Source organism: Carcharhinus amblyrhynchos, chromosome 2 (assembly GCF_965287045.1).
Source record: "Carcharhinus amblyrhynchos chromosome 2, sCarAmb.v2.hapA, whole genome shotgun sequence".
NCBI lineage: Eukaryota > Metazoa > Chordata > Chondrichthyes > Carcharhiniformes > Carcharhinidae > Carcharhinus > Carcharhinus amblyrhynchos.
Genome location: NC_137325.1, coordinates 89,952,881 through 89,970,492, shown reverse-complemented (window position 1 = coordinate 89,970,492; position 17,612 = coordinate 89,952,881). Strand labels below are relative to the sequence as shown.

The 17,612-nt window shown below is 41.1% G+C and overlaps 1 protein-coding gene and 1 non-coding gene across 6 annotated transcripts in view; both read right to left on the bottom strand.

Annotated features, from left to right (window-relative positions):
* Positions 1 to 17,612, bottom strand: part of tns3 (tensin 3) — a 408,973-nt gene that overhangs the window by 47,329 nt on the left and 344,032 nt on the right. For all 5 annotated transcript variants that reach the window (XM_080209166.1, XM_080209150.1, XM_080209158.1 and 2 more), the window contains one exon: positions 1,008 to 1,183. In XM_080209166.1, the coding sequence (XP_080065292.1) occupies positions 1,008 to 1,183 (176 nt within the window). The remainder of the gene's footprint in view (positions 1 to 1,007; positions 1,184 to 17,612) is intronic.
* LOC145361875 (U2 spliceosomal RNA) lies at positions 12,922 to 13,113 on the bottom strand. Its single transcript, XR_013889885.1, has one exon. It is a non-coding gene; the product is annotated as a U2 spliceosomal RNA (small nuclear RNA).

Genomic DNA, 17,612 nt, shown 5'->3' with positions numbered 1-17,612 from the left:
AATTCAACACTTTGATATAAAAGCTTCTCTGCTCTCAGCTGAACAGTCTTTTTAATGTTTTATTAAACGTTTGCTTTTGCTTTTTCTCGTCATGCCCTCCTCACTGAGATAACTTCCTCAGAGTGGCAATCAGCATTGGATTGCCACGCCATGCCCTCTTACTTATGGTGAAATTTAAATTCAATAAAATATTTAAATCCTAATGATGACCATGAAAATCACTGTTGTAAAAACCCATCTGGTTCAATAATGAAGGAAATCTGCCATCCTTACCTGGTCTGGCCTACGTCTTATTCCAACGTGGTTGACTCTCAAATGCCCTCTGAAATGGAGGATAGCGAAGGTTGGGCAATAAATGCTAGCCCAGCCAGCAACAAGTGCACACCAATTCTCAGCCATCCAATCAAAGGCACAAATGTAATAAACAGAGAAATACCTATGACTTTGTTTTGTGTAAACCCATGCAAGCACTGCAAAGTTACAAGCAGAGAGGAACTGTTAATTGCTTTACATATATTCTGTGAGAATTATTGGAAATGCACGACTTTTATGAGATCCTGGAATTGTATAGCCAATGCACTCTGAAAAGATTAATCATAGGTTAGCCAACTTGAGCCAATGTGGTGAGCCTTCGAATCCTAACGGACAATGGCATCATTGGAAAAATGGGAACAAATTATATGTTCATTCTCAAAATCAACTCAGACCATACGGCTTAGGGAAGAGGTAAATATTCACTGGGAATTCAGAAGTCTCTTTTGGATGGAAAAAAAGGTCAATGACAGATTCCAGAAAGAAAATGACTATAAAGACATAGCCTCCGTATGAACAGAAATCAAGAAGCTGTGGCTCTTCAAACTGCATAAACAATAAAACAACTGTACTTAAAGTGGAATTAATAATAATGAGGGATAAAAGACAGAATAGTTCATTTCGGCCTGGGGATGGGATAGATCCAAGAGAGGGTTCATATTGCAATGCTATAATTTCTATTATTTTCAACCTACCTCCTCTGACTGGCCAGTTGTGGTGAACGTTCCAGTGGGCAGAGTGCGGCAAGGGGCAGGGGACTTCATCCATCCACTCTGATCATACAACAGCTGAGCATCACCTTGTTCATATTGTCCAACGCCCAATTTCCTTGTCCTTCCTAACGTTACATGACCTTCATTCACCTGCACACCTGAACGTGAAGAAGTTAACATTTGGCATGATTCACTAAAATATATTGAACTACTTGAATAAATTGACCATTATATCTATAATTTCAAGCATATCAATGTGATTGGCTCTAATGTTATAATTCAGGTTTAGAAAATGTGAAGAGAGACTGATTGGTATTTCTTTCATTTCCAAACAGCTCTAAAGCTAACTGGACGGTTGTGCTCATAGTAAAAAGACATGTAAAACATTACATCTTTTTCAGTAATAAAAGTAGACACTTTTATCTACGAAGGCAGAAATTCACAACAGTCACCATCATTGTTTGAAGCAGCGAAATAGAAGATAAAAGCATTTTGTTCACCAAAGTAACAGTTGTCATAGAGGTTTACAACATGGAAACAGGCCCATCGGCCCAACTTGTCCGAGTCATCCCCTTTTTTTTGAACCACTAAGCTAGTCCCAATTTCCGCGTTTGGCCCATATCCCTCTATCGCTATCTTACCTAAGAAACTGTCTACATGCTTTTTAAAAAGACAAACTTGAACCCTAAAAATCAGTCCTGGAACATTAAAACAGGTTTGGCACCCACAATCAGGAGTAAACAATAAAATCATAGAATGTTTACATCACAGAAGGAGGCAATTCAGCCCATCAGGAACATAGAACATAGAACATTACAGCGCAGTACAGGCCCTTCAGCCCTCGGTGTTGCGCTGAGCAGTGGAACCAATCTAATGACCCTCTAACCTAAACTATTCCAATGTTATCCATATGCCTATCCACTGACGATTTGAACGCCCTTAAAGTTGGCGAGTCCACAACTGCTGCAGGCAGGGCTTTCCACGACCTTACTACCCTCTGAGTAAAGAACCTACCTCTGACATCCGTCCTATAATTACCACCCCTTAATTTAAAGCTATGTCCCCTTGTGTTAGCCATCACCATCCAAGGTAAAAGGTTCTCACTGTTTACCCTATCCAATTCTTTGATCATCTTGTATGCCTCAATCAGGTCACCTCGTAACCTTCTTCTCTCCAATGAAAATAACCTCAAGTCCCTCAGCCTTTCCTCATAAGACCTTCCCACCATACCAGGCAACATCCTGGTAAACCTCCTCTGCACCCTTTCCAATGCCTCCACATCTTTCTTATAATGTGGCGACCAGAACTGTACGCAATACTCCAAGTGCGGCCGCACCAGAGTTTTGTACAGTTGTAACATTACCTCACGGCTCCAAAATTCAATCCCTCTACCAATAAAAGCTAATACACCGTACGCCTTCTTAACAACCTTATCAACCTGGGAACATGCCAATTATTTGCAAGAGAAGCTTCACTTGTCTCACTACGCACTCTTGCCTCATATGCAAATAAATTTTCCCCTTTGGGTGCTTATCCAATTCCCTTTTGAAAGCCATGTTTGAATCTACGTAATGCATTCCAGATGCACTTGCTATGTAAAAATGCCTTTCTTCATGTTGTACCAATATTCGCTGTGGGTCATTTTTCAATGAATAACAGATTCAAGTTAGAAGTTCAGCTACTGTTCCTAAATTAGTGCTCAGGGTCAGATTTTTCCTTCCAGACAAACTGCAGACCAATGTCGTGGAGATGAAAATGGAGGCCAGTGGGTCCCGATGCAAGTCCTTCATCCATTCCATTGCAGGAAACGAGGCAAGTCACAAACTTGCATGCGGCACTCCTGCCCAATCAGTAAGTTTTAGATTCCCTATTATTTCACAGAATTGGGCCCATTTTGGTAGGTGACATGGTTCACCATAGATGTCATGAACCATGGGGGTTTCAAGTTAGGTGTCAGGAACCTTTAAACAAGCAACTTCAAAATCATATGTCATAATGTACTGTTCGACGATAGGTTAAAATACTGCGGTTAATGAGTGGGCTTTGATTTTAAAGAACAATTGAGTATTAAATTGGCCCTTATTATCAAAGCTGAAAAGTTTCTGGTGCTTTAAAGTCTATTGTTTAATGGATAAAGTGAATAACAGCTCAGACATCTGCTCCTCTGCTTTTAAGCTTGGCTAGGGTGTTTCATTGGCTTTCATTGTGGTCCTAAAGTATTAAGTGCTGAAGGCTTTTTGATACAGCTAAACAAATGAACCTCATTATGAATGCTTGGCTGAGGTACAATGCCTACAAATGGATAAGGCTTAGCAAGTGTTGTTAGTATACCTGTCTTATGGCCACCTCAGGACCTGGCTTGCAAATGTTGAGAAGCATCCCAACAGCTTTGACTAGGTGTTCTCACCAGCTGCTCAGTTCTCTGAACGTCAGCTCCAGGCAAGGAAGTGGCCCTGGTGATTTTAACTGTTTCCCACCTTCACCCCATAAGCAAGTTGGAATAAAATGGTTTCTAAATCATGCGTAAAGAGAAATATCCTTTCATTCTGTCTCATTATATTGTTTTCTTACAATATCCAGAACTGCAACATAACCATTGGAGAGTTCCCATTTTCCATAGCATTGGCTTTTCGGCTTTCCTGAGGGCTTGTTGAATTGTAGATACACGCACATCAATCTGGATCTAGGCCAAAACCACCAAACTCTCTTTTTCAGCAGCAGCGTTAAAATTTTCAAACCAAGAGCTTCATTCAACTATTTTAAATTTATTAGGGGTTTCAGGGCTATTGGGGACCAGGCAGGAAAGTGAAATTAAAGGCCACAATCATCAGCTACAATCTTATTGAATTGAAAAGTAGGCTTAAGGGGCCCATTTGCTTGGATGAATGCAGTTCCAAAAACACTTAAGAAGTTGACACCATTTAGAACAAATCAGCCCACTTGATAGACACCCCACCCACCACCTTAAACACCCACTCCTTATCTTTAAGGCACAGTGGCAACAATGTGTACCAACTACAAGGTGCAAGTGCAGCAACTCACTAAGGCTCCTTCAACACCACCTATCCAATCTGCAACTTCTACTACCTAAAAGGACAAGGGCAGCAGATGCAATGGAAACACCACCACCTACCAATTCCCCTCCAACCAACTCACCAACCTGACTTGAAAATACATCGCCGTTCCTTCACTGTTCCTGGTCCTGAAACTCCTTCCCTAACAGCACTGTGGGAGTACTTACACCACATGGACTGCAACAGTTCAAGGCAGCAGCTCACCAACTCTGCTCAAGGGCAATAAGGATGGACAATAGTTGTTGCTTTAGTCAGCAATGTACACATTCCATGAAGGAAGTTGTTAAAAATGGCCTACTCCTGCTCCTATTTCATAGGATCTTTTATAATTTCAAGGCCTTTTCATGTATTTCCCACCCATTTCCATTGTTCCAATGTACAATGCCAATTAAGAAAAATGCTTTCCAATTACTGGGCAATTATTTGACAAAGGCAGTTATTAATGTGCTTTCTGGGAAAACGTGCACCAAAACTGTCTCAGAGCCAACAACCCCACAGCTGACACCAACAGATGAGTTTACAAAATATAGTTATCCCACTGGCAATTAAAAGTCAACTGACAGCTTGCATCCATTTCAAAAATCAGCCAGGAGCCCCACACAGTTAAATTATGTTGATACCCTGATTGCACAACTAACTACAGTGGATATAAATAAGTGCAACTGAGAAAACCAAATCATTAAGCTCATAAACATGGCTACAACCTTTACCCTAGTTACAGCATTACCTTCTTGTTCGTGACTGACTTTATTATCACTTACTAAATCAGCATTCCAGCATCATGGAAAATGCAAAAGTTTTTTTTTGTTCTCTCTTGGTTATGTGGGCATCACTGACAAGGCCTACATTTGTTACCCATCCCTACTTGCCATTGAAAAGCTGGTGGTAAGCCACCATTTTGAACCATTACTGTACATCTGGTGCAAACATAGCCCGAGTGTTGTCAGGAAAGGAATTCCAGGATTTTGATGCACCAGCAGTGAAGGAATGTCAATATAGTTCCAAATCAGAATGGTGTATGGTTTGGAAGGGAAGTTGAAGTTGCAAGTGGCGTATTCCCTAGCATCTATTGCCCATGTCCTTTTAGGTGGTAGAGCTTGGAGAGTTGTCAAGGGAACATTAGCGATTGACCACAGTGTAAGAACATAAGAATGTAAGAAATAGGAGGAGTAGGCCATCTAGCCCTTTGAGCCTGCTCCGCCATTCAATAAGATCATGGCTGATCTGAAGTGAATCAGTTCCAATTTCCCGCTTTCTCCCCATAACCCTTAATTCCCTTGTCTATCAGAAATCCATCTAACCGTGACTTGTATCTTGTATATACTAAATACTACTGCCACGACACCTGGGTCTGGGTGGGACTGTTGTTGGTGCAGGATCGATGGGCTGAATGGTGGGGATTCGATGATTTTATGATCTGCTTTGGGAAATTAAAATTTGACTATAAGTAAATCGGAGCATCTACCTGAGAAACTGAAACAATCTTGAACTACTCAAACAATTCAAACAAGCTTTGAAGTTAATCACAATAAAAGGTTAATCCATATTTACTTTCAATTTCCGAGTTAGATATGTAACACTGAACAACAGATTATCTATTTCTGGACGCCAATTGTTATCTCCATAAAAGTAGCCAAAAGCTAACAATTCTGGGAAAGAGGGTTGTAAAACTCCCTCAAGAGTGTGAAATTATTCATATGGGTTGCAGAATCAAAGAGTTAGATTGAAGGTAAAATAAATGGTTTGCATTTCAGTTTGAATCATCCCAAACCATAACATTTTGCAATAAAGATAATAATTCAGAATGGAACCTTGGTTATAAGATTCCTTTGTTCGCTGACTGGAACAAGCAGTTCAGTTTGGGGACAAAAACAGACTGTGAAACAACTCGCTGAAGGGGGAGAGTTAAAAAGAGTTCATGTTCGTCAGTTGGGCCTGCATTTCAAGTACAGAAAATGCTAACGTCATTGTCCAACATGCAAGTGAGCTTCTATCTCAATTTGTTTTTTCATGAGGGAGTCAGGAGGTGAGTTACTTGCCATAGAACTCCCAGCCTCTAACCTGCTCTGTTAACCACAATATTTATACAGCTGGTCCAGTTCCATTTCTGCTCAATGGTAACCCAAGTATATTAATAGCAATAGTAATGCAATCAAATGTCAAGGTCAGATGATTTTAGTCTCTGTTATTAGGGATGAACGTTGCCACGTATCAGCCCAAGCCCTAATGTCATTCAGGTCTTGCTGCATATGGGCACAGACTACTTCAGTATGAGTTGAAAATTGTGCTAAATATTATGCAATCATCAGCAAACAGCCCAAATTCTGATCATATTTAGAAGGGAGATCATTGATAAACCAACTAAAGATGGTTGGGCCTATGATACTACCCTGAGGAACTCCTGCAAATATGTCCTGAGAATGAGGTGATATGCTTCTAACAACCACACATTCATCTCCCTTTGTGCTAGGTATGCCTCCAACAGTGAACAGTTTTGCCCAATTCCCACTGACATCAGTTTTGCAAGGGCTTCTTGAAACCACAATCAGTCAAATGCTGCCTTGATGCCAAGGACAGCCACTCTCAACTCTTTGTCTACGTTTAGGTCAAAGCTGTAACGCGATCAGGAGCTGAGCGACCCTGGTGGAACCCAAACTGAGCTTCAGTGAGCAAGTTACTGCTGAGTACATGCCACTTGATAACACTGTCAGCAACATTTCTCACTGCTTTCTTGATGTTCAAGAGTAAGCCGATAAGGCAGTAATTAACCAGATCGGAATTGTAATTGACTGGATTGGAACTATTATTGACTGTATTGGAACTATTATTGATTGTATTGGAACTATAATTGACTGAATTGGAATGGTCTTGCTTTTTATGGACATGACATACCTGGCCACGTTTCCACATGTTGGATAGATGGCAGTATTGCATCTGTATTAGAACAACTTGGCAAAGGGCACAGCAAATTATGGAGCACGTGTCTTCAGTACTATTGCTGGGATGTTACGGCCTGTTGCCTTTGCAGTATTCAGTGCCTTCAGCCATTTCTTCATATCACAGAGCGAATCCAATTGTCTGAAGTTTGGCATCTGTGATGCTGGCAACCTTGGGAGCCAAGATGGATCAGCCACTCAGCACTTCTGGCTGAAGGTTACGACAAATGCTTCAGCCTGTTCTTTTGAACCCACATGTTGACTCCCACATCATTGAGGATGTGGATATTTGTGGAATCTTCCCCTCCTGTTAGTTATTTAATTGTCTACCACCATTCATGATGGGATATGGGAAGATTGCCAAGCTGAGATTTGATCTGTTGGTTGTGGGATCAGTCAGCTCAGTCTATCACATGATACTTTCACTATCTGGCAAGAAATTAGCTGTGTAGTAGCTTCAACGGGTTAACACCTTTGGGTATGTGTGGTGCTGCTTGCAGAATGCCCAAAAGAATAACCATTAACCAGCTGGGTGTTCATGACAATCAATGATAGTTTTCTGGCTAATTAACGCGGTGTTCTGAGGGCTTCAGTCTATTGGCAGTACCACTATGCCACCATCTACCTTTGTTAATAAATACAGCAATATAATCTTCCAGTAAAGTTGGTTTCAGCCACAAAGATCCCCAGCAAATTTCTCCAGGTGTTTTGACAGACCCAATCCATTCACGAGAAACCTTGTCCACAGAAGTTCTCTAATAAGCAAAGGAGTCCATCAGCTTCATTAGCATCATTGTTCAAAGACACAAGTGTCTCATCTCTTTTCTAATCTTACTAAATCTGGGCTGTAGTTGAGATCAGACATCAGAAGAGTGGCACAATGGCCCAGTGGTTAGTACTGTTGCCTCACAGCAACAGGGACCTATGTTCAATTACAGCCTTGGGCGACCGTCTGTCTGGAGATTGCATGTTCTCCGCGTCTGCGTGGTTTTCCTCCAGATGTCCCAGTTTCCTCCCACAGTCCAAAGACTTGCAGGTTAAGTGGATTGGCTATGGTGGATGCACTGGGTTGTGGGGATAGGGCAGGCCAGGATGGGTGCTCCTCAGTGTTGATGCAAACTCGATGGGCCAAGTGGCCTTCTTCTGCACAGCAGAGATTCTACGATTCCATTGAGTTAAAAAGAACCAAATATGTGGTGACAAATCAACAGGAGACAGAGATCACTACTGTTTTGGGATGCAGAAGTGTGGTAGAGCTACACACATGAAATCATATCCAAATGGCACAGATACTTTTTTTTTGGGAATGTGCATTATCAATGCTCACAATCAACATGCTTTTCATGTCACCAGAAAGAAAAATGCTAATCAACTAATGGGTTAATACTTTTTTCCCCCACTGGCACAGCAGGGATCTTGCAATAGCCAGCATAAATTAAACAGTTTAACCACCAATAGAATGGATATTTTGTTCCTTAATATTGCATATTGGTGTCTGCTGCAGAACAAACTTTCACATAGGTTCTAATCATTTTTGGAGCAGACAAGTCTTGGAAAATATATTTAGCAACCAGGTTTTTCTTTCAAATAATGGAATGTAGTGTACTGGTCAGCTATAAGAAGAAAGAAATAGCAACAACATTATTATAAGATCATTGTGAAGACATTTTGCAGAAAGATCACAAAGAACTCTTGAAAAGCTCTCACCTTTAAGAGTTATTCACGCAAAAGAAAATATTTTACAGGGCACTTATTAGGTACAATTTGAACCATGGGAAAGCAGTTTCTGTGGGAAAGAAAACTTCAGTACACAAACAGCAATAAAAATTCTAGTGAGGCATAAAATAAAAATCAGAAACAGATGGCATTGGAATTTAAATGTAAAGCAGGTATCAACAATGAACTCCAGCAGAAGAGAAAATGTACTCAACATGCTTTAAAAATGCAAAGTCCCTCCAGTGAATGGCTTACTCCTATGAACGATGTTTTTCATATGGCTCATAATTGTTGTCAGTTAACTAAATCCTAACCAACCTCTAATTTCTATCTGGAGAATAAGAATTGCCAAGTGATTGTATCTGAATAACGTAATTCGCTATAATTTTTTGTTAATTGTGAAGTATCTTAGTTTTTGTTACATATATTAGATGATGAAAATAATCTGTGCTAGCAATATTGACGAAATGTGCTGTTGCATTAAAAGATGGTGGTCATAAATTTGTCATCATTCTTCCATTTTAGGGCTTGACAAAACGATGGTAGCCAAGGATGGAGAAGTGGTGATCACCAATGATGGCGCTACTATTCTGAGCATGATGGATGTGGAGCATCAAGTTGCCAAACTGATGGTGGAGCTTTCTAAGTCTCAGGATGATGAAATTGGTGATGGTACCACAGGTGTAGTTGGTAAGTTACATTCTAATGATATTAATATGCTTTGGAGTCTTTGAACTGTTGATTGTCAAATGCAAAATACTTTTCAGAGTTAATTTAATAGATTTCAAGCAAAAACAAAATAAACCCTGATTTATTTGAGGCAATCTGTTTTTTCATATTTCGGTATTACATCTTAATGTGTTACATACAAAGTCACAACAAAAGGCCTGAAAAGGGAAGTGAACCCTGAAGTTTAATGATAACTGTGTCAATTGGCAACTTCAGCCTACGTGGGAGATCACCATATTGCATAGAGCTATCGGGGATCAGTATTGTTAGTTGTGCATGCTGAGTTCCAAACTCCAACTGAAAGCACAAGAAAGAACAGCATCAGTGCAGGAGTCGGCACACCCAAAGATTCTGCGGCCATTTCAACGGACAACTTATACTGAGTGGCTGCTGGAATGGCTGAGTAACTTTGACCCTATTATACGATAGGATACACTGGAATTCAGATGAGAAAGTCCCAAGGTTGAAGCTCTTCCAGGTTAATAGAGTAATACGTGGGAAGATATAGGTGGTTGAGGTGAAATTAAATTTTTTCTGAGTTCAACTTTCATTGTTTGCTTTTAGAAGGAGAGATTGAGTTGTTTAGGGTTATAATTGCTGGAGTTTAGAAGAATGAAGAGGGATCTCACAGAAACCTATAAAATTCAAATAGGACTAGACAGGGTTGATGCAGGAAGGGTATTCCCGATGGCGAAGATGTTCAGGACGAGGCGGGGGTCACAGTCTTGGGTACAGATTAAATTTTTGAGGGCTGAGGTGGGGAGACATTCCTTTATCCAGAGAGTGCTGGACCTGTGGAATTCTACATCACAGAAAGCAGTTGAGGCCAAAGCACTCTTATGTTTTCAAGGAGTTTGATATAACTCATAGGGGTGAAAAACATTAAAGGATTTTAGGGGGAAGGTATGATCAGGCTATTGAATTAGATGATCAGCCATGATCACAATGAATGGTGGCGGAACAGATTTGAAGGGCTGAATGGCCTACTCCTGCTCCTATTTTCTGTGTTTCTACGTTTCTAAACAGAATCACACAGAGTATTTCGCAAAGGAAAACACATTACAAAATAAAGAAGCAACTTATATTAACATAAAGCCTTTCCACATCCTGATAATGATGCAAAGTACTTCCAATTAAGTGCTTTGAAATACAATCACTGTTGTTGCCAAATGCTGCAGCCACTTGGCACATAGCAAGGCACTAAAGAATGCAATGATAACCAGTTTGGTTTTAGTTTAACCATTTTATTGGAGCTCTTTGCAGGAGTAACACACACTGCGGGTAAGGGAAACCTGTAAACATACTGTTTTCCTCTTGGAAGAAAACAACATTGACATTGATCGTGGAACTTCAATGTGGACGGCCACACCATATTGCTCTCGGGAGAGAATCTCCAAACCACGCTTGACGCCTTCACAGAAGCTTACCAAAGACTCGGTCTCAGCCTCAACCTCAAGAAGACTTGACTCCTTTACCAACCCTCCCCAGGGCAAGATCTGGTCTCTCCCCTCATCAAGAGGGATAGAGAAACTCTCCCAAACATACAACATTTCCACAACATGGGGAGCGACCTCTCATCTAAGGCTGGCATTCATGCAGAGATCTAACACTGGATCTAATCCACAGGTGCTGCCTTCGGACATGTAAGGATGAGAGTCTTCGACGACCACAACATCCGTGCTGATACTAAGGTCCTCGTGTACAAGGCAGTCATCCTGCCAACTCTTCTACTTGGCTCAGAAACATGGACTATGTACCAACGATATGACCTCAAGGTCCCCAACGCTGTCTGAGATGGATTCTCCACATCAACTGGAAGGACAGACATGCAAACATCAGTGTCCTTGAAGCAACCAACAGTACCAACATCAAAGCCATGATCATCTAAAACCAACTCTGCTGGGCTGGCCACGTGCTTAGCATGTCAGAGTCCCAACAGGGGATGTGCTTCAAAGACATTCTGAAGACTCACCTCTTCATGCAATGTAACATGAATGTCTGAAAGACTTTTGCTCAGAAGAAATCCACTTTGAGGAAACCCCTGTTCTTTCAGTTCTTCAACAACACCCGATGGTAAGAGGAGTTGCAGAAATTGAGCCTGAGTAAGGAAAATCAGAGATCTCGTGTCCAAGGACCAACTTCCAGTGCTTGGAAATGCCTACCAAATGCGCGGTCAGAGACGTGGCTCTAGGATCAGGCTCATCTCCACACAAAGACCCACAGAACTCATGACCAATGACACAGAGTTTCATAGGTGGACAATCATATTAATTAACGAACGAATACCAAAGGAGGAGGAAGACATAGCATACTTGGATTTCTGGAAGGCTTTTGATAAGGTGTCTTTTCAATAGTTATTGTGGAAAATAAACGCTTGTAGCGTACAGTAGAAGATTGGCTGGTTGGCAGAAAAGAGAGTGTGTGCACAAATGGGTCTTTTCCTGATTGGCAGATAGAGTCACAGAGCAATACAGCACAGAAACAGGCCCCATGGCCCAACCAGTTCATATCGACCGTGGTGTCCTATCAGCTAGTCCCAATTGCCCGCGTGTTGCCCATATTGCTCTAATCCTTTCCCATCCATGTACTTATCCAAATGCTTTTTAAGTGTTGCTCTTGACCCTGCCTCAACCACTTTCTCTGGCACCTCATTCCATATATGCACCACCCTCTGTGTGAAGAAGTTGTTCACTTTATCAGGAAGAATAAAAATACAGAGTGTTACTTAAACAGAGAACAACTGCAGAATTCTGTGGTGTAAAGGAATCGAGGTGTTCTCATGCAGGAGTCACAAAACATTAGCATGCAGGTACTGCAAATAAGTAAGAATATTCATAGACTGATATATAAACTAGAGGAATTGAACATAAAAAAAATGTAAAAATGTTATGCTTCAGTTACGCAGAGCACATCTCAAATACCGTGTGCAATTTTAGTCTCCTTACTTGAGGATGTCACCATGCTGGGAGGCAGTTCAGAGGAGGTTTACTAGATTGATATCTGGAATGAGCAGGTTGTCTTATGAGGAAAATCTTGGACAATCTGGGCTTGTTTCCACTGGAGTTTAGAAGAATGAGGAGTGACCTGATTGAAGTAAGATCCTAAATTGTATTGACAAGGTTGACATGGAAAGCATGTTTCCTCTCATGAATGAATCCAGAAATAGGGGGCACTGTTTTAAAATTAGAGGTTACTCTTTTAGGACACAGATGAGAAGAAATCTTTTCCCTGGCGGTTGTACAACTTTTGAACTCGCTCCTTAGAAGGCAGTGGAGGAGGAGTATTTGAATATTTTTAAGATGGAGGTAGATGGATTATTGTTTCTTTTGTTTTTATTCCAATTCAATCAAATCAATTCCAATTCAGAGTCTCAATAAGTTGAGACATTCCCGATCCAAGCTGACAAGACAGGGCTCTCACCTCCTGTCTTGGGCTTGATCTACATGATCCAAGCTGATTGGAGTAGGCATAATTCCTTCTCCAAGGCTTGATCTCAATTGCATCTTAGCCAAAAGGCCGAGATGCTGCTTTTAAAAATCGCTTCAAATGAAGCTAAAATGTAACCTAATGACTTCAACCAAGCACAGCATGTCAATACTACATTTGATCTTAGCCAAAAGGCCGAGAAGCGACAGATTCTTGTTAGGCAAGATGAATAAAGGGTATCGGAATGAATGGAGATGTGGAACCCAAAACATAAACAGATCAGCCATGATCTTGTTGAATGGCGCAGCAGGCCCAAGGGATCAAATGTCCCATGTCTGCTCCTATTTTGTATGATCACATGAGCTGTCTGAAGTAGTTTCTATAAGTTGCAGAATTCTCAGGACCCACACAACGGCTGTTCAAAGTGAAAATTATTTAATTAAGACAAAAATAAATTATTGAATCAGAAGCAAGTATATCCTTGTCAAAGATTGTCTGTGTTCAATTTAATCTAGTGCATTTACCTTACCTTTGTTTCAAGCTATTTAATGGAACAGGACCAAGAAACAGAAAACTGCACGGGCAGAATTTTCCACCCCCTCCTGCCAGCAGGATTTTCCAGTCCTGCGAAGTCGATGGGCTTTTGAAGAGCACACCCCATTTTCCAGCCCCTCTGTTGTGACGGGGCTGTAAAATTCTGTCCATGGGGTCAGATCAAGTAGATCTTAGCCTGGGTTGGCAGTTGTGTATGAAACAGTTGAGAGTGGGATAATGGCCAAGTGGATTGGCCATTATCCTCTTTGATGGACTGCTTATAGTCATTGCTCTCCTATGAGAAACTGTTATTAGATTTGATACTGATGCTAGAACTGATACTGACTTGTGAGATTCAACTGATAATCTACATTTGCGTATGAACAGAGTCTGGTGATAACAGCTAACATTGAAACTAAGGGTGGAATGTAGATCTTGCTGGCAGACTTGGAAGTCAGTGGAAATCGTAAGTGGATGGGAAGAAATGAATACGATCATGTGGAGGATGGTCAATAAAGGGAAGTGCTGCACAGAACCTGTCCAATTACATGGTGGGGCTGTGCTCTTTTGCTATTCCTACCTCTCCAATAATGGCACCTCAGGTGCCCCCCACAGCACAGTTTCTCCACCACTTGTGTGTCCATCACGTTTATGATCTCTGGGGTCTGATTTCAGCCCTTTCACTAACTGCTAATCCTGGACTGCCGATGTATTCCCCTCAAACTGTTCCATCAGGTCCTCCCTTTCTTCGATCGATATCTCTCAGGCTGTAACTTTGCCCCTTCAGTCCCCCTGTGGAAGGCAAATGAGAAATGGCTGACTGTCCACTTCAGAGAGCCATCTCACTTCAACACTGCCAGCTCTTACTGGGTTAGGGTCTGATGGTCCACAATTCACATTCAAGCTGCTGACTTGACAATCTTAATCTGCTTCCTACCACATTCATTTAGGTTTGCTACCCCGTTCTGCTGCTGAACTCCTCCATCAGTTTCCACCATCACAATCCCATGGCCCTCGCAGCCACAAATCCCACTTCAGCATGCTTCAATAAATTCCATCAGATATATTCTGCAGCATAAAGTCTGAATTTGAAAGTTCATGCTTTTAGAGAGAAACTGAGTCTTCCTTTGCCATTTGCAATAGTAAGAACATAACGTATCATTCATCATTGTACTTTTTAACCCTTCATTCATATATTGCATGCAAATAAACCAGCATCGCTCAAAGCCTGAATTCTAGATCCATAATTGACAGCATATCCAGTTCAGAGAGAAAAAAACATGTAGTAGTATACAATACTTTCCATCAACTTATGTGCAAAATATGATATGTTATAATCCTTGTATCTCGCTGTTGCATTACTGGATATACCGAAAAAAAGGAAAGGCATTCAGTATTTTGGAAGATACAGTGTTTACTCACCAGAGGAGTAATGGTGATGAAACCAAAAAAAGTATTTAGTGCAAAACACAAGAGTGGTCATGAGGTGGGAAAAATAATCACTAAGAGTTCTCACTTCTAATTGCCAAATGTTTAGCACTTCAAAAGTAGGTCACTTTCAAAGGATACTTTGAGCACATACACGATACCCAAGCAGAAGAGGAAGAAAAATAATTGTGAAAAGTGTGTTCAATCCAAGCAGGCTTTGTGACGAAAATAGAAAGAAAAACAATCTTGCCTGGCACATCTCTGAAGTCTGCAGTTAAAATAACGTAGCAGTACAGGGTCCAAGATACAAATTAAGTTGAACAATAATAGATCATTTTTTGCTAGTGATGAATGGTTGACGTTTTCATAAAATACACAATGTGGTTTCAAATGCATTGCGGCATGTCTAAGATTTCTGACCCAGAACACACAACTGTCTGGAGAAGTGTATACCAGATCTTGTGAAAGGTTAAATTCTACTCTACATACACAATGTTAAAAAGAAAGCCTTGAGGTGCCAGTGGGAAAAAGTGCAGCTAATGTAGGTGGCAAACATGTTAAAGGGAAGAGAATATTGATATTCTGTATGTCAACACAGTTCTTATTCTGTGGACCATACATAATAGGTGACAATCCTACAATTATATTGGTTTTGATTCTGTTCTTTGGCAACTGACATGCAAACAACAGCCAGAACATCATTAAGCATATAAGAGTCCATGCAATGCAATTGATTTGCTAAGTTAGGACAATAATTTCTTTTGTATCCTGTGTTCATTCCTGTAAAGTAAGGAGTTGGCCCAGGTCCCTGATCTAGTTTGATTTGATCTATTATTGTCACATGTATTAGCATACAGTGAAAAGTAGTGTTTCTCATGCGTTATACAAAGCATACCGTTCAGAGAAGGAAATGAGGGAGTGCAGAATATAGTGTTACAGCCATAGCTAGGGTGTAAAGAAAGATCAACTTAATCCAAGGTCGGCCCATTCAAAAGTCTGACAACAGCAGGGAAGAAGCTGTTCTTGTGTCGGTGGGTATGTGACCTCAGACTTTTGTATCCTTTCCCGATGGAAGAAGGTGGAAGAGAGATTGTCTGGGGCATGTCGGCTCCTTAATTTTGCTGGCTGCTTTGCTGAGGCAGTAGGAAGTGTAGTCAGAGCCAATGGATTGGAGGCTGACTACCAAAGCCGGATAGAGGAATTGAACCCATGCTTTGGCAGCATTCTGTGCCATACCATAACCAACTGAGTAAACTGACCACACTTCCAACCATCCCCCTCCCAAAGCACTTGGTATAAGCAAGTAATTTGCATTAATATCATAAAAGAGTTCACAAAGTTTGTTGCTAAGACGGAAAAAACAGGGAAGGAAAAGACTTGCAATTTTATAAACAACCTCCAGATGCCCAAAGTGTCTTACAACCTAAAATGTTCTTTTAAATTGTGGCCATTGTTGTAATACCAGAAATGTGGCAACCAAATTGTGCACAGTGAGGTGTCAAACAACAATGGGATAAGTGGGCAGATTAATATGTGCAGGAAGCAGGAGGACATTTGGTCCCTCGAATCCTTGAGCCTGCTCCACTATTCCACGAGATCACGAGTGATCTAATATGGCCACAATTCCACTTTCCTGCCTGCTCCGTACTCTCGACTCCATGTCTAACTCAGCCTTTAATGTATTCAATGACCCAGCCATCACTGCTCTCCAAGGTAGAGAATTCCACATATTAACAACTTTCTGAGTGAGGAAATTCCTTTTTTAAATGGGTGAGCTCTTATTTTTAAATAGAGTCCCGAATTCCAGATATCCTTAAATGGACAACATCCCAATCAGCATCTATCTTGTCAGGCCCTATAAGAATCTTATATACTTCAATAAGATTGTCTCTCATTCATTAAAATTCCAATGAGCTTTAAGGACAACCTTTCTTCATAAGATAAACCCCTTTATCATGGATGAACCTTCTCTGAATTGCCTCCAGAACAAGTATATCCCTCGTTTAAGATGGCCAAACTGTACTCTAGGTGTGGTCTCAGTAACATCCTGCACAGTTGTAACAAAACTGCCTTGCTTTTATACTGGATTTGTCTTGCAAGCTCAATATTCCACATGCCTCATTAAATTCTCACAGCATCTGCAGGCTAACATTTAGTGGTTCATGTACAAGAACACCCAAATCCCCTGTACCACAGCATTCTGCAGTTCCCCTCCACTTAAATAACATGCTGCTATTCTATTCTTCCCACTAAATGGATAACCTCACCTTTTCTCAAATTATATTCCATCTATCAACTTTTTTCCTCTTCACTTAACCTATCTATATCTCCTTTCAGGCTCTTTGCATCCTCCTAATAACTTGCTTCCCTACCTAGCTTGGAATCATCACTGTTCTTGTCCACATGAGCTGCAAGAACCCTGAACCTTCCAGACAGTGCAGGTGCCGAGGTTCCTCCAGAGTTACCTACTGGATCCCGATATCTCACAGAATTATAAAGTCACAGAATCCCTACAGTGCAGAGGAGGCCCATTGAACCAGTACCGACAATGATCCTACCCAGGCCTGAATCCCATAACCATGCTTATGTACACTTCCAATCCCACTGATCTTCAGTGGCAATTTAGCATGGCGAATCAACCAAACTCCCACATCTGTGGACTGTGGGAGGAAACCAGAGCACGTGGAAGAAACCCACACAGATAGGGGGAGAAATGCAAACTCCACACTAACAGTGACCCGAGG